The sequence below is a fragment of the Taudactylus pleione genome, unplaced genomic scaffold (genome assembly GCF_031769625.1).
Source record: "Taudactylus pleione unplaced genomic scaffold, aTauple2 ptg001374l, whole genome shotgun sequence".
NCBI classification, from domain to species: Eukaryota; Metazoa; Chordata; class Amphibia; order Anura; family Myobatrachidae; genus Taudactylus; species Taudactylus pleione.
This window is the reverse complement of record NW_028285774.1, coordinates 450,146-475,664: the sequence shown is the minus strand read 5'-3', so window position 1 is coordinate 475,664 and position 25,519 is coordinate 450,146. Positions and strand designations below refer to the sequence as shown.

At 38.5% G+C, this 25,519-nt stretch overlaps 1 protein-coding gene across 1 annotated transcript in view; it reads right to left on the bottom strand.

Annotated features, from left to right (window-relative positions):
- LOC148442975 (cell surface glycoprotein CD200 receptor 1-B-like) overlaps window positions 1-25,519 on the bottom strand; it is a 53,381-nt gene that overhangs the window by 4,952 nt on the left and 22,910 nt on the right. Inside the window, exons 2-5 of the mRNA XM_088463438.1 lie at window positions 16,919-17,221; window positions 10,056-10,319; window positions 6,825-6,915; window positions 1,611-1,671 (exon numbers count right to left, since the gene is read on the bottom strand). Of these exons, the coding sequence (XP_088319564.1) occupies window positions 1,611-1,671; window positions 6,825-6,915; window positions 10,056-10,319; window positions 16,919-17,221 (719 nt within the window). The remainder of the gene's footprint in view (window positions 1-1,610; window positions 1,672-6,824; window positions 6,916-10,055; window positions 10,320-16,918; window positions 17,222-25,519) is intronic.

The window sequence follows — 25,519 nt, the reverse complement described above, 5'->3', positions numbered from 1 at the left end:
GGGGGAGTGTTAGGGTTAGGGTGTGGGGAGGGGTAGGTTAGGTTTAGGCACTTGGGGGGGAAGGTTAGGTTCAGGCACCAGGGAGGGAGGGTTAGGGTTATGGTAGGCAGAGGGGTTAAGGTGAGCATACCGACCACCAAGTGTATCGGCATTCTGACCGCCTGGATGCCGTCTGTCGGTATTACATACCGATTCCTGTCAATGTCCAGCAAAATCTGCATAAATTAATATAGATTGTACGGTGATAAAGAAAATAGATTGTGGTTTAAAAAAACAAAACAAGTTATCCCAATGCCACAGTAAATCCCATATATCTCATCACCAGTATACATCCTTTCATTCTTGTTGCCTCTCTGAGCCTGTTACTTATTTCTGATTCCGCTAATCTAGTGTAGGCTCCTAGTGCACTAAGAATAGGTATTTTATCCTGTTCCCTCATCCATTTAGTATACGTTTTGTATCATGTTAATTGTTACAGATGTACAGTGTATACTGTCTCTTGTTCTCAGTTACCGAAAGGAAATAACAGAGTTTCCCAAATTATCCCCCCTTCTCCCCCTGTGTATTATGTAGTTTAGGTCAGGATTTGCTCATAAAAACTGTTTACATCTCAGTCTTATATCCCCCTTTATTTGTTTATGCTAAAATGTAAGGAGTATTCTGCTGCCCACAATTACTTATAGAATACAGTTATTATTTTGAATGATACAATAATGATGACACCATTGACCACTTGCCCTTATAGTGTACTGTACAGACCACATGTGAATTTATACTAATCTGATTGGTGCAGTGTCTCACAACATCACCGACTGAGGAAATCATGCAGTCTTCTTATCTCCTTTTCTCTAAGAGAAACATAGTGATGGAATAAGAATAGTGCGGGTTACACCTCAAGTCTGGGGACTGGCTAGAGGGGCACCATGTTATTAATTGGTTCTAATGTTGTTAGGGGTGTGTGTTTTAGGGCTGTGTCTTCCCGCCCTCCCTCCCCAGGTCTTGTTTTGGTGGGGATTTTGTGTTTTTGTGGCAGGAAAAAATGTCAATTCGGGTGAAAATTTGGTTGAGTTGTTAAGTTATTATAGTCTTTGGGTGCACTTACCTTCATTGACTTTTACTGGACCACCCTGACGAGGGGCTACATCATCACCCTAGTCATGTTAGAAGGCTGAGTGGATACCTATTGTCAGTTGTTGATCTTTTGGTTTGTGTGCACCATTGGGGGTATTTGCCAGCAATCATGTCATTTGGTTGTGTAGAGCCTTGTTGAAGAGGGCTGATTCTTGTTGTCCTTTCTTGCCTCCATACTTTCTCGTATTTACATTTAATTAAATATTTGTTACATGTTTTAAATAAATAGCTAACAAATTTATTCTGACAAAAATCCATGTTTCCAAGTCTTTATTTATATTATTGTTTACTATGTATGTTGTAATTATATGATGTGTACATGGGACACCCATCAGACGATTGAAGGTTTAGGTTGGGGGTGTGATGTAATCAGTAAAATGATTCAAACTCACATAACCTGATTGGATGCCAGCTATTTGGAACTAATTTAAAAATGCAAGTTTTAGAAAAAATGTCAGTAACATCCTATTGGTTCTTACCACATTGGGATTTTCTTGTGTGTCTTCAGTGTCATCCTTTTCCTTACCGAGACAAGGTTTGCTGAATAGAAAATATGAGTATATATATCATTAAGATTATTTACTACTGTACATATGTGAAAACCTGCGTCACAAATGCTGTTTTGTGATATCATGATTCTAAGGTTGCTGGTTTACAGGAAATCATGTGGTTTTGCAGACCAAGATGGTATTCTCTCCAGGAGTCAAGAATGTATGGTACCATCACCTTCTGACCGAATACAGATCAGACTCGTGTAGTTAAAGGGGCAATTATATTCAATATAAAACGGGCCTGGGTTTGTATTTAATATAAATGTCCCTTTAAACTCAGGAGGCGAAACCCCCGAATACATGGTGGCTTTGAAAAGCGCAGCATAGTAAATTTAAACCAATATCGTTTTGCAGCGCAAAATTGTTGAAACTATATAAGAGGTGCAGAAAGCACATTTTGGGGGGAAGTCTCCAACAAGCACTTTATTCTTTACTTTCTTTTAAGATTACATAAAGTTTTGCATATTTTACAACTTACAGTTGTGTATTTGGGCAATGTTACCTCCTGTTTTGCTTATGAATAAAGAATATTACCAATTACTTGACATTTCCATTTGGACTACTAAAATAAAACTTCTATTTGATCCCTAAAGGAGAACAGAGAGATGTGGAAGTTTTGGAATTTAATTAAATTTATATAGAAAAATGCTTCTTTAGCATTTATTAATAATCATCGAGATTCTCTATTATGTATATGACAATTACAATACTCAATACAAACAGGGTAATGCAACTTTAACATTTAATACTAACACTGTCAAGTCACATCTCTACATCTGACATACATTGAATACAATAAAAGGAATAAAACCCGCGCTCCAAAAGGTGCAGCTTCAGGGTGTCAGTAGGTACTCCCTAAAAATACCAAAAAAGATATATACATATAAAAACAGATAGTCACCCAAGCGCAATGAATTTATATACATACAAAAACAGATAGTCACCCAAACGCAATGAATTGCACTTGGGTGACTATCTGTTTTTGTATGTATATATCTGACATACATTGGCTGCAAATACTACTAGTGTGGAGCTGGACACATCTTGAGATGCACCAGACTCAATGTATACATGTAAGTAAGCATTTTGTGTATATGCATGTGTGTCTTTTCTTTGTATGTACCATCCGTATCTAACGGAGTCTAACTACAGATAAGCCCCTTAACAGCTAGCTAAATACACATTTCTGTCCTTTGTCCTTTCCTATTTTGTATTAGACATATTATCATATTATTATAAGATAAGCCATACCTTACAGTTTTTTTATTAGGGTTACAAAGTCTGATATGCATGGAAATACAGACACAGTTTTAACCCCATAATAACAACTGTGCGCCAAATGTATCAAGCAGTGATAACCCAATATTTTTGCATTTTTTTTACACCAAATAAAGGGATCAATCCCGCTCCTCAATATGTAAATAATGGTATTTCAAGGAAAAATCTGAGATTTCATCTGCAGTGCCTAACTGAATGTACAATAATGCAGCTTGGTGACTTATAGTAATACCTCTCTGGTGAATCTATTATTCATACAGTGCCTGTACCTCTGTGATAAGTGGTGATACAGGATGTCTCTTATAATTAATACATCTCCTCCTGTATCTCAAACATATCTGTAAATATTAATAACAATTCCTCAATATAAAAATATATTGTAATGTAGCTTTAGTGGTGCTTTAAATTACTTTTGAACAGAACTTTATTAAATTAATTTAAATAATAATTTTTTGTTCATTAAGACGTTTGCCAACCTCTGTAATGTAGATATGTGCATTAAGAATTAAATAAGTATGTATCTTTCAGTGGCTTTTACATTTCTCTGTCATAACAAGTGTCCCTGAGAAAATACCCTGTGGTTGAATATCAACTGGTGGGCCATCCGTAAGGAAACATTTTAGGGAGATGAGATTTCTGCTTATTATAGGGAATTTTCTGCTTAGTATTAGGTCAAGATTTCTGCTTATTATTAGGAATTTCTGCTTATTATCAAGTCAATATTTCTGCTTATTATTGGGAATTTCTGCTTTTTATTTGGACTAGATTTCTGCTTATTATTATGAATTTCAGTTTATTATTGGATTAGATTTATACTTATTATTAGGAATTTCTTCATAATATTAGGACTAGATTTCTGATTAATATTATTATTAGGAATTTCTGCTAATTATTAAGACTAGCTTTCTGCTTATTATTCAATTTATAAGTAGTTTTCACCAAAACTTTTACGGAAATGAGATTTCTGCTTAATATTATAAATTACTGCTTTTTATTAGGACTAGATTTCTGCTTATTATTAGGAATCTCTGCTTTTTAATAGTGCTAGTTTTCTGCTTTATACTCTACTTAATTTCAGAATTTCTGCTTATTATTAAAACTAGATTTCTGATTATTATTAGGAAATTTTGCATTTTATTAGGACTAGATCTGCTTTTTATTCTACTCATTATTAGGAATTTATGCTTATTATTAAGACTATATTTCTGCATATTATTAGAAATTTCTTATAAATATTAGGACTAGATTTCTGCTTAGTATTAGGAAGTTATGCATATTATTAGGACTAGGTTTCTGCACATAATTAGGAATTTCTGCTTATTATTATGACACAATTTCTGATTATTAAGAATTTCGGCTTATTAGGAAATTCTGCTTATTATTATGACAAGATTATTATTATTATTATTATTAGTAACAGTTTTTAATATAGTGCAGCATACTCGGTTGCACTTTACAATAGCAAACAACTTTAATAGAACAAAACTGGGTAATAAGAGACAGACATAGAGGTAGGAAGGCCTTGCTTGCAAGCTTACAATCTATAGGGCTGTAGAGAGCTGGCTCAGACCCAGGGGAAGGGTGGCATGGCCTAATCTCAGGAGGTGTGACCACGCCCCCTTAGGAGAAAATAAACTTTTTGCAGTGCCATAAAGTGAGGGGAGAGGGTACTGTGAGCCCCGCAGCTTGGTGCAAATCCAGGGGTGGCGCGATCAGTGTTTTTCACTCCCCCTTACAGTCAGGGACTGATAGAAAAGATCAGCAGTCAATGAACATTTAACGAGCAGGATCAGCCTTGCAGCTGCATTCAAAATGGAAGATTTCTGTTTTTTGGGGGAATTTCTGCTTTTCATTAGGACTAGATTTCTGCTTATTATTAGGAATTTCTACTTTTTATTTGGAAAACATTTCTGGTTATTATTAGGAATTTCTGCTTTTTATTGGACTAGATTGATGCTTATTATTAGGAATTTCTTATTAATATTAAGAGTACAGTAGATTTCTGCTTCATATTAGGAATTTGTGCATATTATAGGATTTGATTTCTACTTATTATTAATAGGAATTTCTACTTATTATTAAGACTAGATTACTGTTATTATTAAGAATTTCAACTTACTATTATTCAATTTCTGCTTATTATTCTACTTGTTATAAGTAATTTCTGATTATTATTAGGACAAGATTGATGCTTATTATTCTACCTATTATTAGGAATTTCTACATATTATTAGAATTGGATTTCTGCTTAGAATTAGGAATTTTTGCTTATTATTAGGAGTCAATTTCTACTTATTATAGATTTTGCTTATTATTAGAACTTGATTTCTGCTTATTATTCTACTTACTATTAGGAATTTCTGCTTATAATTAGGAATTGTTGCTTAGTATTAGGACTGGAATGCTGCTTATTATTCTACTTATTCTTAGGAATGACTGCATGTTATTAGGCATAGATTTCTGCTTAGTATTAGGAATTTTTGCTTATTGTTAGGATTAGATTTCTGCTTAGTTTTAGGAGTTTCTGCTTATTGTTAGTACTAGATTCCTGCTTATAATTAGGAATTGTTGCTTATTATTAGGACAAGATTCCTAATTATTATTCTACTTATTATTAGGAATTTCTGTATATTATTAGGACTAGATTTCTGCTTAGTTTTAGGAGTTTCTGCTTATTGTTAGTACTAGATTCCTGCTTATAATTAGGAATTGTTGCTTAGTATTAGGACTGGAATGCTGCTTATTATTCTACTTATTCTTAGGAATGACTGCATGTTATTAGGCATAGATTTCTGCTTAGTATTAGGAATTTTTGCTTATTATTAGGATTAGATTTCTGCTTAGTTTTAGGAGTTTCTGCTTATTGTTAGTACTAGATTCCTGCTTATAATTAGGAATTGTTGCTTATTATTAGGACAAGATTCCTAATTATTATTCTACTTATTATTAGGAATTTCTGTATATTATTAGGACTAGATTTCTGCTTATTAGTAATTTCTTATTAATATTAGTACTATATTCATGCGTATTATTCTACTTATTATTAGTAATTTCTGCTTTTTTAGTAGGACTACATTTCTGATTATTAATAGGAATTTCTTCTTATTATTAGGACTAGAATTTGTTTTTTATTTTTCTGCTTATTACAAGTACTCGATTTCTGCTTATTTTTAAAAATGTCTGCAAATTATTAGGACTAGATTACTGCTTCTTATTCTACTTAGTATTAGGAATTTCAACTTATAATTAAGACTAGGGGCCAAATGTAATAGGGCGAGAGTTTAGAAAATGTGAGAGTTTATCAGTAAACTCTCACACTAATACAATGATCGAGTTGTATTTTCAAAACAGGAAATACCTGGATAAGAGTTTAAATCTTGAGAGTTTTTTCAGTCTGAAAAACATGTAAGCTTGCATGTTCTGTGTCTATATTACATTGGCTGAATTTAAAAATGTGAGAGTTTTCTCTCACATTTTCTAAACTCTCATCCTATTACATTTGGCCCTAGATTTCTGCTTATTTTTAGGAATTTCTTCTAACCATTAGGACTAGATTTTTAGTTATTATTCTACTTATTACTAAGAATTTCTGATTATTAGGACTAGGTTTCTGCTTATTGTTAGTCATTTTTGTGTATTATTAGGAGTAGATTTCTCTTTATATTATTAGTAATTCCTTCTTGTCATTAAGACTACATGTCTGCTTATTATTAGGAATTTCTTATTATTATTAAGATTAGATTTCTGCTTATTATGCCACTGTCAAATTGTGCCTTTATTTAAATAATCATAGGAAGCCAACAAATATGTTATGTGTAAGTATATCAATCTAATGACATTTTGAATAGAAATTGTGTAAATTACCTGAGTCTTGTTTTTAGGTAGAACATAATTATCCCTATAGCGAGCACAAGGATAAGGATTGGTGCAGACACCCACCAAATATTATATACTCCTGGAAGATAATAGAGTGCATTTGGATAATTACATAGATATGATTAGGCTAGACCAGACAAGATAAACTATAAATACATTACAAAAGATGTATCACCTCACACAAAATGTAAATAAGATTGACTAATATGAAAAATAATATGTAGAAATAAATGTAATACTACATATTGAAATGTGTTCATAGATTCTTGCTTTTAGCATGTTTCAGGCAAAATGTGAGTGGTTCATAGTTACATTTAGAAATGGTAACAGTTGTGGTCAAATGTGGAAGTTTGGCATTGGGGTGGAAAAATTATGATCACATGCCATCCAACAAAATAAAATTGTGGATATAGCTCTAGCCATTTTCATGTACTGAAAGCTCAGAAGCTCATGGTGTGCGATTCGAGATTATGTCAGTAGGGGGAAGTATTTGTTTATATGATGTTTGCATTTTTTGTATAGTGAAAATAAAAAATATATATTTTTTTTTTTATACAGAGCTGCTATAACAAAATTGCAGCTTCATCAATGAGTTATTTACTCAATTAGATAGTAGATGAAAAACAAATTGTTATTTTTAACCACATTCATATAATACCACTGAAAGAAGAACACTTAACAATATATAAAAAATGCTCTTAGATCAATAAACACAAAAACAAATTTATATCTTTACCCGCATTGGAAAAAGTATTAAAATATGCAATAAAGCTCATTTAATACCTTTTTGAAATCCATTCACTGAATTATTAGCTTGAATTTTCCAATCTGAAATATATTGCACTATTACACAAATTTTAATTAAATCCAAACCTAAACTAATTTTACTTTATTTCATTACTGTATAATGTTGTATTTTATTTAATTATGGCTTCATTTATTCATTCCCATGAATTTGGCCATGGTTTTTTTTAGTTTATCCTGTTTCTTCTCCCTTCTACTTTATGGTAGGTACAGTGAATGGAGGGGAGACACACTCATAGAGAACACTGATCCCTATAGAGCCAATCACTCCCAAACAGGTCAGATTGTTGCATTGTTTTACTTTCCATCTATCTTATTGTGAAACCTGCTATAAACACCCATATGCAGTAATCAACTCTACGTTAGCCTTTATCTGTCCCAGAATTACCGAATGTCTGTGTGCACAAGCTCGATTAAAATGTAAACCAACATATAATACAAAATCTAAATTTATAGTTTGATTTAATTAAGGAGCCTGCTACTTCTTCTCTATACATTTCCTATCACTGAGGGTTCAGTTCAGAGGTGACTCAATAGCAATGTTTGTGGAGTTGAGCAATTTTTTTGTACTGTGCCAGTGTTTGAGTCTTAGTGTAACAATATATTAAAAACAGTGCTGGAAACAATATAGGTAATTAAAAATATTGAATACTATTTAATATATCATATATTCAACATAATATACATTAAATGAATGGAAGTGGAATGGTTTTGCAAAAGTTGCACATCTCTTGCTTGAGGATTCTATTACTGTGCTTTGTGGTGGTGCTACAGAGCCACCTTGTGGCAGTTATAGTTGTGTGCAGGATGTAACAGAAAATATAAAATGCAAAAATACCTACATAATCCCTAGTCATAGTTGCTTATTCTCCTGGAGCATCCAAGAACATGAACTCCAGTGTGGGCAGGCTAACCTCCCTGGATCCCCTATGTGCCTCAACAACTTGTCTAACAGGTGTGCAGTATATGTGTATTAGTACAATGCAACCTGGATTATTCTTCATTCTCTAGGGGTTGATTCAAATAGACCTGATCATCTTGAGTCTGCAAGTAAGTGCTGCTAATGACACACTTATGGTACCGCTGGATCCACACATTTTTGTGTGCAGCAACGTAGCCTAGCATAAAAAAATAAGTTAGTCCAGGGTGAGATTGGGTCACGAAGGGGCAAGATTGGGTTACGAATTGATGAGTTCGGGTGCAGTTACAATGCCATTGCAATGACAGCTTGCCCCTATCGCATGCAGGGGCAAGTTATTGTATCAACCCCTCTGTATGATCTCAGATGGAGCTAGAGCATACATGCCTACCCTCCCGGTTTTCGCGGGAGGCTCCCGATTTTTCGGGTAACCCCCCGCACCCCCGGAAGGGTAGGCATTTCTCCCGCATTCTGCCCACTTACTAGTGAAGTGGGCAGAATGAGGAGAATACCCGCGGCGATCGCGGGTCTCCGTGAAGGGGGCGGGGCTTAAGCTGTGATTCTGCATGAATCACAGCATTTGGCCCCGCCCCCTATGTAAATTGTACCCAATCGCGGCAATTTTACCGCGAGGGGGCGGGGCTTAATGACGTGAATCATCAAGCCCCACCCCCGTCGGCCCCCTGCTGTTTCTCTTACCCGGGCTTCTCCCGGGAAGAGAGAATTAAAGGTAGGCAACTATGAGCTAGAGCTTGGTACATCACGCTGCACCAGTCATCTCTCCATAGGGAAGCCAGAGGCAGCTGTCACACAGCTCCACTGACTAAATGTCCTCTACTGTCACCATTCCCAGCGGCTCAGGCACAGTTGGCATTTTCTATCCGGCGAATTACAGTTGAAAGCTCAAACAGCTGGTGATGCATGGAGGTTTCACTACCCCCAAACTGCAAGTGGTTTAGGCAAATTTGCCAGAGCTATCCGGCCAATCAGCATTAAAACGTTACAGTGCATCCGGAAAGTATTCACAACGCTTCACTTTTCCACATTTTGTTATGTTACAGCCTTATTCCAAAATGGAATAAATTCATTTTTTTTTAGGCTGTTATGGTTCATCAACAAAGTATTGAGCAAAGGCTGTGAATACTTATGTACATGTGATTTCTTAGTGTTTTTTTTTAAATGAAATTTGCAAAAATCTATAAAAAACTTTTTACACGTTGTCATTATAGGGTATTGTGTGTAGAATTTTGAGGAAAAACAGTAATTTATTCCATTTTGGAATAAGGCTGTAACATAACAAAATGTGGAAAAAGTGAAGCACTGTGAATACTTTCCGGATGCACTGTATATTATGCAGGTAATATTATTTATCTCATAGGTGTAAAACATGATAAAATGTCAACGTAAATAACAGGTACTGTAGTAAAATTTGAGCATTAATGAATTAAAGGTCTCTTAGACACACAAGGAATGAAATAAAAAGATACTGTACATACCCACAGCAGGAATCGTAATGGATCTTCTTACAGGATCTGTAAACATTGGGTGAGAGACGACACAAGTCGCTTCTGTCACGTTAATGTCTTTTGTGCTGTAGGTGCTGATCACTGTAGTGGTTCTGTTTCTCTCTATGTAATTTCTACTATATATTTCATTGTAAGATTCTGGGGTCCAGGAGATATTTGCAGCTGGATTCCCACCAATAGCTCGGCACTCTGGGGACCCAGACTGGTGTAGCGTTATCATTACAAAAGGTTCAACTGAAAGTAAAACAAAGTGTATGACAGTTCAGTGTTACTCAACATATAATACAATGTACAGGATAGTGCGGCCCGCCCCTGTAGTGAAATATAATCAGATATCAATAAGGAGTTCTGTTACCGTATAAAAGCCCAAGAAGGCAGAAGTAGGACGTCTATACAGGACACACATCTCATAAGGCAAGCTTATCAGATTCCAGAACCACCCACATAACCTTCATAGCTTCCATGTCTAATTACATCCCCCCTCACAGTCCTCACATAACCTCACACATTATTATTATTATTATTATTATTATTATTATTATTATCGTTTATTTATACATTAGGCTCTATTAACATTATTTTTACTAAAATAAAGTGATACAGGCTGTTTTGTGTTTTCACACCCATTTCACATTATTTTAGTATCACCTGTAGTTATTACAGGGCAATTGGAGTAGAATTCGTAAAATTCTACTCCAACCCCTAAGTATCACTTATTTTTAGTAAGCAGATCGCATTTCCCATAATTGTAATGGGAAATGTGATCCGACCAAAGTTACTAAAAACAAATTGTAAATAAATACCGGGGAAAGCCCTGTGATATCCAGGGTCTCCCCCAGTTACCGGGCTCCTACTCTGCTCTAAAATGCAGAGCAGAGCCCGGAGCCGGTCCCAGTGATCAGCTGTGTGGTCTAAACAGAAAAAAAAAAAATAGTAAAAAAAAAAATTCACTGACTCCAGGGACCGGTGGTCGGGGCTCTGGTGATGACTCCCCTCCGGTCAGCTAGTCTCCCATAGTGCACTGCGGCTCGGTCATCAGGTGATCGGGTCCCAGTGCAGTATGGGATATCAGCTGACCGGAGGCATGGAAGACATCACCGGAGCACCGGTGACTGCAGGTAAGTGTACTTAAGGGAGGGGGGGTCGCTGGGGGGTCTGCGATCGTGGGGGGTGGGGCTTAGCGCCGGGGGGTAGCAGCGGCGGCTGGGGGTGGGGCTTAGTGTCAGGGGCGGGGCTTAGCGCCAGGGGGGTAGCAGCGGCGGCAATTGGCGCATGCGCGGGGCACTAGTCACGGTATTTTTTGGCGAAAATATCGTGACTAGAGTGTGGCGGGGATCGCAGGGACAGAGCTTTCTTGCAAGCTCTGTCCCTGTAAGGGATTTGTAGTAAATCCCTTTGATATTGCCTGAATTCGCAATGTGAATTCAGTCGATAATATCACACTACAATCTGCATTACCAATGTGGATTGTAGTAAATAGAGCCCTTTGTCTTTCTCTCACATCCTCCTGACATTTGGCCGACATTCCTGTGTGACTGGATCATGCAGCCAACCAAGAAACTCTGCATTCTGGTCGGACCAAAATGCAATATATAGCACCTATCCTTGTGTATCAATGCCTATTTCCCTATAGATTGTAAGCTTGCGAGCAGGGCCTTCCAACCTATATATCTGTCTGTTATTACCCAGTTTTGTTCTATTAATGTTCCAATTGTAAAACGGAATATGCTGCGCTATGTAAGAAACTGTTAATAAATAAGCGACTTCTGATATCGCTATGTTTCCATGTGCTGGGGAAAAATTTCCTTGTAATTCATGAGTAGTAGTTTTTTAAAAAAAGAACAGAATAATTTTTGTATTTGTACCAGCAGTTTAATCAATTTCTTGTGGCCCCTCCACTATACCCCGGTAGAACAAACGCTTTGGTGCCCAAAACACCACCGGAGCCCAGATCACTGGCTACAAGTGTGAGCAAAATAAGTCTTTCTTTTTTAACTAAATTTGTAAATAAACATTTCAATCATGCATTTTAAATAACTGATATTTACAACCATCAAAGAGCGCCGGGAGGTAAACAATGCTATAGTAAGCCTGAAAGACACAAAGTGACGTAATAACACAGTGTTACTGCCCCTCACTGCATTCATGCTTCATCTCCTCCCCATTAGACCTAGACAGAGTGCAGGGCTGTATTATATATAAGGATGAAGCCTAGGGGCCCCGCAGGGACAAGTTACATTGTACGCTTTTAGTCAGCTGAGGTTTATTTCGAAACAACGAGTTGGCAGACAGTGGACCAATAGCGCACTAGCATCAGGGTTGTTACACCTCCATGTGAGGACATGTGACCACCGCTACCTGGAGAAAGTTCTCTCTCCTCCAGACCTCAGCATACACAGGGACAGGAGATTCCATCCGCCACCGAGTGCAGAGCAAGGATGCTCCATCATAGGGGTGGCGCCAACTGGACTGAAGATCCTGAGTGCACACACCAGGACGGACGCTGCAGCCTACTGCTAAGTGCTTAGTGCGGGCGCTGCCATGACACATACACACAAGGACATCCAAAACCCTGACGACCACCTTCAGCGTGAGGGAGACCTATGGTGTGTACACCATACATGAAGAGCCCCCCTCCCCAGTAAGGGTCATCTCACACATCCCATTCCCAGTGTGTGACTGCACTATCAGTAGACGCTACACTGCAGACACGCCACAGGGAGATATCACCCCTATTTGGAATACAGACAGAGGAAAACCCTAAAGGAGCCAACTTATCTCCCCAACATCCTCTCTGACTTCAGTCTTCCCGCACTAGACATTATATATAAATGAATGTACATTTTATTGGGATTGTCTGCAGCACGGTGTCTCCATAATTTGCAATCTGATAAGCGGAAAGTCATTGTATACTGAGTATAGTCACTTATTGCCCTATATACCATACACTCTGCTCTATTTCATCTTTTGGTCACTCTGTATTACACCATATACTGTGGCACATTTTCCACTCAAGCATACCAGACCCACCCAGCATACAGAACCTGTAGTGGGGAGAAAGATTACAGTGCCGGAGGGGGCCCAAAATACCTGACAGCCTAGGGGCCCGGCCATGGGTTATCACGGCCCTGGCGGAGTGTATGGTCTGTGTGCTATGACTGACGCTTTTACTTTAGTTTGAACTTGTGCTTTAACCCACTGCTGCTGCCAAACAAAGGAAGTAAATATAATGATAATTATATTATGATAAGGGACCATTGGCGGTATAAACGGTATTTGCACAGGTTGGTATATAAAGGCTCCAACCAGTATGATTTGTCCACATATCGACAAGTTCAAAATATTGTCATGCACGACGTCTACTTGGAACATATCAGCGCTGCTATAAAATCTACATATGGAACATAATCCTAACATTAACCCTAACGCTGACCCTAACCCCTAACCCTAAGATTTATATTGTCGACTATATAGACATGTTATGGATTTTAACTATGTCGACCTGATAAAATTCTACAGTGTGGTGTCGACAGAATGGCTATTATATAATTATGTGAGTATTTTCTGGCTGGAATCTGACTATCCAACTGGTATAAGAATATATGGGCACCTCTGGCTTGTGTATAAGTACGTCTGTCGCTCTGGCTGGTATTTCGGGCAGTATATTGTTATGGTAACTGTGGCACCTCTGGCTGTTATATAATTTTGAGCACATATGTTACTGTATTTGTTATTGCATAATACATAATTATGGGATAATATTTCTGACAAGTATAAATTATTAAGGAAACTAATATACCATATATAATTTTTGGGGGCATCTTTAACTTGTATATTATTTAGGTATCTATGGTATATACATGCTCACATGGACACCTCTGATTTTCTGTTTTAATCATGTGATGAGCATGTTGGTATAGGGTATATGCCCCTTATGAAGGTTGCAGCATCAGCAAAACGCGTCATAATGCTACTACTGTACGTACCAAGTGGGCTCTCGCCAACACCGTACTTGGGTCACTGACTGCATACCAAGGGTCGTGCCATCACTTATATCCATATACATTTACGTTATCAGGTGCACATGCATAGTATCCAACAGGACTTTTATTGTGGATGTGGACACGTACACTCTGACTGAGCACGGAGCTGCACCACGCCATCACGCTAAGCAGCCCGGCTCCAAAAGTCCCTTTCTGGCTTCATCTTCTTCTACAACATTATTGCCGCCTTATAGTGCAATTAGCAGGGACCGGTCCAATCACTTATAGGGTTACTACAAGCTGACACCAAGAACATACACCTAATGCATGAAGATCAACCGACTCTCCAAAGTGGTAATATTACCTTTTATTTCAATTCCAATCACAATCCAAACGGTGTTGGGATACTACGGTACTCCTACATCCATAGGAGAGACTGTGCCCATTCATTTTATTTATTAATTTTATTAATATGTATTTATATTTTGTTTCCATTTCCATTATGTGCTATTTTTAATTGTATACTCTGTTTATAATCTTTTATTATTTCCATTTAATTAAATAAGAATTACAGTCTCATGCAGTGGTATTTAATACTTTTAATATGCATTTAATATTTATGCATTCGATACATTGATTTGCATTTGCCCAGTGGCGGTTTCAGAGGTGAGGCTGCAGCACAATCCAAAATTCAAATAGAGGAGCCACCCCAACTGCCAGTGAGTCCTGGCCAGCGATGTATTAGGGTGGCAGTTGGTGTGGCTCCCTATCTGAATTTTGGACTGCGCAGCCGCCCCAACTTTGGTGCCACCACTGCATTTGACATCACAACATTGTGCTCTCTTACACTCCCCTTTGTCTCAAGGTCACAATGGGTAATCCATTGGTTGAAGTTCATTGCAGAAGACCCTGGCGTCTCCCACCCTAATTTTATATTTGTAGTTACCGATCTTGCCATAGATGATGTCATTATCCCACTTGTATTGCCGTGTCTACCCGGGACTTGACTCAGTGGAAATGGCTCCAAGGAAATATTCCCGGGTCTTCTGACCCAGGATTTCCACCCGGGTATCTATCAATCAGGGTTTGTAGCGGGTAAAACCCAGTAACACTGCAGTGGAGACAGCTCTTACCAGGGTTTTTTGACCCAGGTAATCGCAAAAGCTGCTGATTGGTCCTTCCAGGGTGCTGGCTGCTGATACAATCACCCAGAGAACAGAGGAGATACCTGAATAAAATAGGTCATTAAAACTGTCATAAAATAAAAAAAAAAAATAATTAAAAAAATAATAAATACATAATTAAAATAAATAATAATAATAACAATAATTAAATAATAAATAAATATAATCATAATAAATAATAAAGGATGTCATTAAATGTGGATGTCATTAAAACTGGCCTGAATAAATGCCATTTTTAATGACATCCACAGGTTTTGCGGGGCTTACCCGGGTTCAGTGGAAACGGAGGCAACCTGGGAAAAACCTGGGATGAGGGTGCAGTGGAAATGGGGTCTAAGCCAGATATGACCCAGGAAAATGGCGGGTAAAAAATCCTGGCACAGACCCAGGACTTTGATGGAAAATGGGTACTATTTATACTGTTTTGCATTTCAACCCCTAGGTGATGCTATAGGCTTCCGTTTCTGCATTGATCTGCTTTTTGCATTTCTACCACTGGTGGCCACTATGGAGAATTTGCCTCTGGCTTTTGTACTTCAGAGAATCCTGCCGGTTTGTTCTGGCATCCTAACCTCTCAACTTCAGAGTAACTGGGCTGTATTATTTTGCATCCAACTTCTGTACTTGAGAGAAACCAGACTATTTTATCCTGCATCCTAGCCTCTGTACTTCAGAGAAATCGGGCTGTTTTATCCTGCATTCACATTCCAACCCCTGAACATTTATCCAATTATTCTGGACCATTGGGGTTTTTGTTGCTGGCAAATCTCAAGAGTTAATTCTTCCTGCACAAGGTGTGCGCTCTCAATATCATTATAAATTCTGAATTGTTCACCATGCTCAGCAATATTCACATTTAATTTGGGCACCACTGGATTTGATATAACTTCTCATTTTTTCTGTTGCCAAAATCTCACAAGTTCTGGATTTTGTAAACTCTGCTATTACTGGGTATTTATATATATAGGCTGCATCTGATTCCTAGCCTGGCCTTTAGCCAAATGTGTACATGTCACTAAATTGTTATATGTCCACCGTGTTCCTGTTTCTCCTACAAAAACCATTTATTTCACTGTATTAGTTATCCTCTGCCCCATGTACTATGTATTTACCAGTAGCTATGTGACACATGAAACACTGATATCGTGATATAGTGTAGATTATATGAGCATTACGTTACTGCCTGTACTTTGCACAGTTATTGTTTCTTGTTTAAGTAAACGTCGACTCCCCTCCACTAATGTTTGGCAGTTCCTGAATCTGATTGCCCCCCTTATCACTGTTAGAAGTTGCTCAGAGTCTATGATCAATGGGAATTATGCATGAACCCCAGGCTTCTTTGCTGTGGCCCCTTCTGATACCAGGGCCCCATTAGATGTAGACCCCTCCATTTGTTATACAAATTTTCTAATAATCCTGTTTTAGGAATGGATTGAATTGGTTGGACCATGGGGCAGATTTAATGAAGCGTCTTCATCAGTTCACTTTGCACATACTGTATATCAGCCCGGTATGGTAGGCTGAGTCTGCTCGCATCTTCATAGGCTGTAATCATAGGTATCCCCTCAGATGTACTTTGTTACTGAGAAGAACAGAAAGCCACTGCCCCCTTATATGAATAAATCACAACATAAGAATAATAAAAAAGTAGGAGATTATCTCTTACCTAATACTTGTAGCATAAATGTGCTGATATAAGTTCCCGTTAGGTTTACAATCTCACAGGTATAATTCCCTTCATCAGAGACTCTGCTGTTGTCAATCCTGAGAGACACCCTGCTTCCACCCAAGTTCAGATGCATCCGATCACTGCAGTTGTTGTATGTGCGGTTATTCACTAGATCGACCGCCATATAACATCGAGAGCGATCCGCATGATGGAACTTCCAAGTAACCATAAGTAACATCTCTCCAGGTTGATGTTTACAATCTAGAACTGTATTGTTTCCAGCAGAAACAGGTGAGACATCTGAAAAATAATATGTTTTCTTTAGATCATATGTTTTTTTATTAAAATTTTTATACACATAGACAAAAAAAATAAATGAATAACCCTGCCCTCCATCCAAACAAAGAAAGATTATGCCTTTCAATTACACCGCATTGACAAATAGTTTGGACGCATAAAAGCATGATTAAATATAATATTATAGAATATCTAGGCTCCTGAGTTTTCAGCAACAATATGAAAACAGTTCATGAACTAACCTTTTAACATTTATATTTAAAAAAAATTTTTTTACAGGATTGGCAAAATAACAATAAATGACTTCATAGCAAAACAAAAACAATTTGGAAGCAGAGTGTGGTAATAAAATTATGAAAAAATAAGTAGACAATGGAGACGTGGACTAGTCACCCTGGAAAGTTTTTGATATTTTTTTTTATCTAGACATCCTCCAACACATCCATATTTTATTACACTTTATTTCTAGATTTAATTTCTAAATAAATCATTGACTGAAACCACTCATGTATGAGAACACGGATTTTCTCTCAACAAACATTTTACTGGTATGATAACCTTGGCATGGGTCATGTGCACCCAAAGATTGCTCTTGCATGTATCTCTATTGCATTCATGGGATTCTTGGAATTATATATCACCAAGAAGGTGGTGAAATTTCCATGTCATAGGAATCTCACTTAATAATTGCGAAACGTATCAGATAATCTAAGCAGAACTACATCTATTGGACTTCAGTCACTTTCTTTTACCTTTTGATATCAAATATACTAGACAGCGAGTACTTTATACTAGGAGACCATCACAAGTCTGTTCGATTGCTTTGCTAAAAAGACTCCATACCACTTCAAGAGATTGGTAATGCCCATATTTGTGCATTTCGCTGGATGCTAACTACATGTTGAGAAAAAATCATTACCCCCTAATTAATGCACTCCACAATTGGGATTGACTGTGAGATCACGATAATTTGGGAATTTGGACATCTACCCATCAAGTGAGTCCTAGGGGTATATTTACTAAAGTGCCGAATTTTAGAAGTGGAGATGTTGCCCATAACAACCAATCAAATTCTAGCTATTATCTTCTATAAGGTGCTAGATAAATGTTAAGTAGAATCTGATTGGTTGCTATTGGCAACATCTCCACTTCTATAAACCTGCACTTTAGTAAATACACCCCCTAGTGTACAAAGCTACAGAGCCCATGCTATGCTACTTTGGTTATGTTATCTTGCTGTAGTTTAGTGTAGTCATTGCTTCTAAATATGTTGTCAGAATTCACATTAATGCATGAATAAATATTTCTATTTTATTGTTAGTGATCTGGTCTGATCTGAACAAAGAACAAACATAAATGTAAAACAATGGGAGATTAAGTAACACAGGGGCAGATGACGTAATGTGCCGCTATAGCTCTTCCTGCTTCGCGACTTATTGAACACATCTGCCTCGCGCTGTCGATACCTCCTGGCCGGCTCCACTGCACATGCAAGAGATCTCACAAACATCATGGGATCTTGTGTGCACAGCCAGACCCCTGGGGCTGTCGCCACAAGTTAGCACATGTACTGGAAAAGGTAATCCTGCCGATATGTGAAAAAACGATGAGCCACAAAAATGTGCTTAGAATTTTTTACTAACATCTGAATGATCTTCCATGGCCATACATTAGAATGGTGACGGTAATATCATTAGATGTTTGCATATAAAATAAATAAAAGTGATTAATGTATATGCTTTCATACATACCGAGGTCTGTTGTCAAGTGTCGAGCTCCCTCCGTCGTGCGCATGCGCATTAGGGTACCATCGACCCGCTTGCGAGCGTCCTTCGCTCGCGAGCGGGTCTGAATTAGGCCCTAAGTTTGAACTTGTTGCTGGGAATGATGGTGCATGTGCCCCTGGACAGAAGGCATTGAGCAGGAGAGGGAAGTCCTACTTGTTGAGTATTTCTTCAAATAAGGAGTGTTATAAACTCATCAGAGCCATGGCTCTAACATTTTTCAAGCAGGTGCATTGCAGAACATACTGCCCGTTCTGCTAATCCGTTGGACTGTGAATATCAAGGCTGATGAGATGTCCCATTCATTGGTGAAAGTCTGGAACATGAATTGCATGGCATTCTTAGTAAGTAACTTGCGTGGTATACTATGTGCAGAAAAGTGTCTTAATGAATGTGGCACTTCTCAGTTTTGGGAAGATAACCTATCTCGAAACCAACCGGAATATGAATCCAGTAACACAAGGTGCTATCTCCCCCTCCATTCAAAGAGATTTGCCGCAACAATGGACCAAGGGAGGTCAGGAATCTTATAGAGGGAGAGTGAGCGGTTTCTTGGCATGACGGGCCAGTAAAGCATTGCAGGGGGCATGGCAGTGACAATATCAACAGGCATAGAAGGCCAAAGCAGGGCATCCTTAGCCTGCCATATGGTGACCTCATGCCCGGGGTGCCCCTGCTGGGATTGCTGAGCACAGAAGCCTTGAAGATCATACGGTATCATGAAATGCTGACCTTTCAGGAGGATGCCATGTGAGATGGTCATTTCATTGCGGAAGCCTAAGAAAGACTTAAGGTCACAAAACAGTTCAGTGGAGGAAGGCGGTCAGCCGTGCAAGACAACATGAGACAACTGCTGGAGTGGGGCTGTGACCTCATTGTAGTATAACAGGAATTTTGAAATGTAGTAGGTCATACCCAAAAAGTGCTGCAGAGTCAACTTGTCTTTGGGGGTAGACATATGTTACATAGCTTATGTTTTGGCAGGATCTGGCTGGACACCCTCTGAAGTTAGGAAGTGGCCAACATACGAGACCTCAGTTACCCTGAAGCGACACTTGTCAGGGTTTAACTGCATGTTTAGTTCATGGATTCTTTGGAGTACCTTTGATAGGTACATGTAATGTGCTTTTATGGGGTGGCCCCAAACTAGAATGATCTCACAAGGGTATCTCTCGAAGAGGTTCTCTATGCAATGTTGGAATACGTCACTGCCAGTGTATATGCCATAGGGCATTCAGAAGAAGGCGTACCTGCCCACAGGTGCCATGAACATGTGAGCATGGATGATTCCTTGTCCAATGTGATCTGCTAGAATCCACTTTTGGCATCCAGAATAGTAAAGACATGTAGACCCTTTTATAGATCCAAGTATTCAAATTTTGCATTTGCAGTCTAGACAGCCTGACCTTTATGTTTGGTGAATATCATTCACTCAGACATGTGATGTTGATTAGTGCAATGATTAGTCCTGCACAATAGTACTCAGTTAAGAGACAGCTTGTAGCACTTAACCATTTAACTACTACATCAACAGTTCCCACCATTCCCCGTCCTCTACCCTATTCCTGTATTTCTCCTCTCCTAGCCCCTGACCCTTCCTCTCCTTCCTTTCCAGCCTCTCTTTGAGTCTCTCTCCTTCTCCCCTTCTCCTCTGGAGCTCCGCAGTCAGTGTGCTGGGAAAAGATGTAAGTATATAAGGAGGCGTAGGGAAATGATTAAAAGCAATATGAGGTGGGGAGGATAAATGTTATTGTGATCTGGATGGTGAATATTAATATTAATGGGGTGGGAGGTCTATTAATTTTATGGGGGCATATTATTATCAGGAGGTTAAAAGTTAATTTTGGGGTATAGTAATGTTTTGTGGAGTAGATGGGGTTTAGCAATCTTCCCCCCTTTCCAGGATGTGATGAATGAATCTTGCATTTAAGAGAGGATAGAGTGTGAGGTCTATTTATTACTGATAGCCAAGCTTACCGCTGTTTGCTAAATACAAAATAGAGGACATAACCGGTTTTGCAAGTGCTAAATGGATTATCTCTCGTTGAATGGAGCCCTACTGTATGATGTCTTTTTCAGAACACGTCACTCTGGGAACATTTAGTGGGTCATGCAGCGTTTATCATGGAAAGGGTTGGGTATGGGAGACCAGCATTGAGCTTGAAAAAGTCTAGAGAGTAGACAAAACGCGTCGCTGTCCCTATCTACAGATGTTGTGGACTTCAGACCTGACTTATATTGCACCTATTGGGGAATGAATTACCTCAGAAGCACCAGCAATTTATATTTATGGTGGCCAGAATTCAGCATGTCAAGCGGCTTCAATCAACTGAATACCAGTCCGGCACCTGTGCATGTTTACTGCTGGACCATTTCAGTGCGTGACATATGTAGCCGCACTGTGGCCCTGATTCAGACCCGGACGCAAGTGGCCATTTTCTCGTCCGCCGTACGAGCGAAAAAATTTTAATTCAAGTGCTCGCTCGTATGTTCGCTCGCAGCTAATCTTCCGCCCCATATTCTCCCAACCCCTCCTCTAGCTAGCGAACGTTCAAAATAGCGACCGTCCGTCTCCTCTTTGGTTGCAGGGAACGCTCGCACAAGTCAATTCCGGAAGTGGCCCTGTCAGTTTTCGATTGCCTGCTATTTCATTCAGCAAACATACTTGAATTGGTTAATGGCAATCACTATATTAATTACCTTAATTGTTATTCACATGTTTGCAATCGGTTTTTTTTCTTCAATGTCAATAAACTTATAATTGTTAGTGTGTGTCATTGCTTCCGCAGAATACGTACGGTTGGACCAAGGGAATGGTTGTTCAAAATTAAAAGTTTGTTTGAATGCTACTATTGTTTTGCGTTTTTTTTATAGGCCGATTTTACAACTTTTTTTTAACATTTAAATTAGCTTACTCATGTCACTGCATCAAGCCTATCATAACTCACATTATATTTGTGAGGGTGTAGGTCACATGACTCATACAATAACCAATAGAATGGTTTCTGTTAATTTACAAAGTACATTATCCAATCAAAATTTTTCTAGGACCTTTATTAAAACTTTTGTGTAAAAAAAATCATTGCCATCATGAGAGCCTCAGCTTTTTGTAGGCGTGAGCTCCTGGTCCTCACTGAGGTGATGGACCAGAGAATCACCGAGCATCCGCCCCCCATCACCAACCTCCGCAAGCGTATGGCCTAAGCGGAGGTGCGCCGCTGCCTGCGTTCCATCGGCTATCGCCGAAATATCGGCCAACTGGAACGCAGGTGGTCGGATCTGAGGTGCAGATCCCCACGCCTGTTGGCCAATTTGCATCTGCTGATACATCAAAGTAAGTGTTTTTTGTTTTTTTTAAATTTAAGCATACCTGTGTGTGCATGTTTACCATATAGCCCTGTTTCTTTATTTTGGACCTACCTGTGTGTGCATGTTTACAGTATAGCCCTTTTTTTTTTTTTTTTGGCTCTAAAATTTTTGCACTAACAAAGAAAAATTTACTAAAAATAATTTTTTCAACATCATTTAGGGGCTGAGCGCAGACTACGATGGCGCAGATGTCGGGCTTGTCCCCTATCCCCCACTCCCACCCAAACATCCTCTGCCCACTCTTCCCCAAATTCCCCCTCCACCCCAGTCCCCTCCCTCTCCTCACATTCACATCCCTCCAACTTCACCCTCCCCTCCACCCCCCCTCTCTTTTCCTCACCCTCAACTTCCTCACAAATTACCGCTCCTCCATCTGTGATCCACTGGCCCACCTCTGATGAGGAGGATTTCGGGGCTCCAGGCCCAGTCAGCATTTTGACCGGTATGATTCCCTTTTAAACTATGGTTGTTTTTTCATTATTTAAATTTTGGTTTATGTTGTCCTTTTGCCTGTGCAGTTCAAAATTGTAAAGTATTTCTAATGTTTTTTATATATATCTTTGTGAAACAATGTCCAGGATGTTTTCCCCTTACACATATGACACATGTCCAAACACTCATACTTGTGTCTTTCTTGTTTACGGTATCAACAAATGACGTATATTTGCGTAGTTGTAAATCTAGCTTTTTTTATTTTGTTTCTTATTTTTTGTCCATTTTTATTTTTGAATCTTTTCGTTTTGGTCATGGTTTTTTTTAGGTTTTTTTGTATAGTCTGATTTTTAATTGTTTTTTTAACATCTAAATTAAGGTGTCATTTTAGTAATCCGCACATTTTTTTAACCCACAGAGGACCAGAGGCGTAACGCTGAAATTTCTGCTGGCTTGGTGATTCTGAGGGGCCATGTCGTTGCCATGCTTGTGGCATTGGACCATATTTTGGCACTCCTGCGCCACTAATTTGTTTGTTTTATCACAAAAAATTTGTAAAAAACTAAAATTTATTTTGATTTATTTAAGTCTCATTCCTTGTCTGTAAATCTTAGATTGTTGAACCTTACATAAGTCTACTCTTTTACCATGAGTTTTTAAGAAATGTAAATTTGATTGTAGAAAGCTCAAGTAAGTATGTAAGCTGGCACATTAAACACCTAACAATACCAATAGGTTTGTAGAATTAATGGCAAAAAATGTTTTTTCTTTTTTGGGGGTAATGTAAAAATTAAAACAAACCTGCTTAGGCCTAGATTAGAAAACATACTGATTCACCATAATACCTTTGGTATTTGTTTTTAGCCACAAAGCAGGGTAAAAACTTTTACAATTTAATAAATTACAGGATTAGCCATTAAGCAAGTTTGCATTTTTTGGACCAGGTTACACTTGCTTGTAATTTACCAAGGAAATGTTTGTTTAACGAAAAAAAAAAAATTAATACACACAAATAATAAACACCAAGTGAATTGTCACAATCAATTCACACATTGAAAACACACACAAAAGTCCAAACAACCCCAAAAACCCCAAATTAAATCAAGAATCAGGAACTGTTTGAAGAAGTAGCATGCCAACATGAATCCACAAATGAGAAGAAGAAATCATTGTTCCCAAAGTTATATCCAATGTGTCCACATGAAGTCATGTTTGTTGATCAGGTAGTATGCATCGTTTTTTATGGTAATTTTATGGAATAAAACAAAAACAAAAGCAAAAAAAAGTTAAAAGTGTACATTAAAATATTACATGTCTACATTGTGTCAATTAAATAAATTTCTGGAAATAATTACCTAAAAAATCTGGCAACAATGTCATCGTGTATGGCCCCCCCACATACTGACCTCTGATCAACCTCAGGGGGGCCATCCTCAGGCAAGGCATCCTCTGGCTGCATTGCTACACCACTCCTTATGGCGATGTTGTGAAATATCCCACACAGGACCACAATTTTCGAGACCATAGCCGGCAAATACATGAGGTCGCCACCAGAGCGGTGGAGGCATCTGAATCGGCCTTTTAAAAGGCCGATACAGCACTCCACCACCTTCCTGGTGGCTGTAAGTGCGGAATTATACTGACTTTGTTGCCATGGTGTGGGAACCAAATAAGGAGTGAGCAGCCAGGGCGTGCAAGGGTAATCACTGTCTCCTGTGAAAATATAAAAAATAACATCAGGACCATTGTTTTCAACAGAAGGTGTCAACTTACCCAGAAGCCATGCATGACCAGCATGTAGGTTGTTTAATTTGTGCCAAAGCCCTGATTGCCGGATGACGAAGGAATCATGTGCACTGCCTGGGAATTTGGAATTCAGGGACAGGATCTGGAGGGAGGCATCATGTACCACCATTACATTCAGTGAATGAAAGTGCTTTTGGTTCCTACATATTGCCTCCAGACTTGCTGGAGGCTGAAGTGGAATGTGAGTACCATCCACAACCCCTATGATGTGTGGGAAGCCAGCAATTTGGTAAAAATTAGACTTCACCACATTAAGGGAACCCATATCCAATGGCATTTTAATAAAATGATGGAGGTGTTTAAAAAGTGCATCCATCACTGCCCTCAGGATCCTTGAAAAGGAGGATTGGGATATTCCTGCCACTATTCCCACGGTGGTTTGAAAGGATCCTGAGGCACAAAAATGTAACACCGACATTAATTGCGTAAGTGGTGGTATTGCTGTAGGACTGTCGATTTGCCGTTCAAGATCACTCTCTATTAATGAGAGAGTGTCTATGATGATTTGTGGCGGAAGACGGTAGCAACTTAACACCTCATCATCTAGCATTCCAAAAAGGGTGACATGTGTTCTATATATCTGGGGCCTTGCACGCCTACGAGGCCTCCGCCTGGGATGAAGTTGAGGTTGGTCGGGTTCTGGAACCATGGCCAATATAATACGACCAACACCAACCTGAAATGTTAAGCGTGGTAGTTATTTTTTTCGACAAATGTGTTAAGAAAAATATACTTATCTTTGCAAAGAAACCAAAAGATTATTACAGGCCTGGGTCGTGTCATGTGAAAATCAACCTACATTTCAAAAGTAGAAAAAAAATATTAGATTTATGTAATAAACTAGGATTTCAACCAAATATAGTTTTAGATAATTTAGAGAAGGAAGCACATGTTACATCGCAAAATGGTA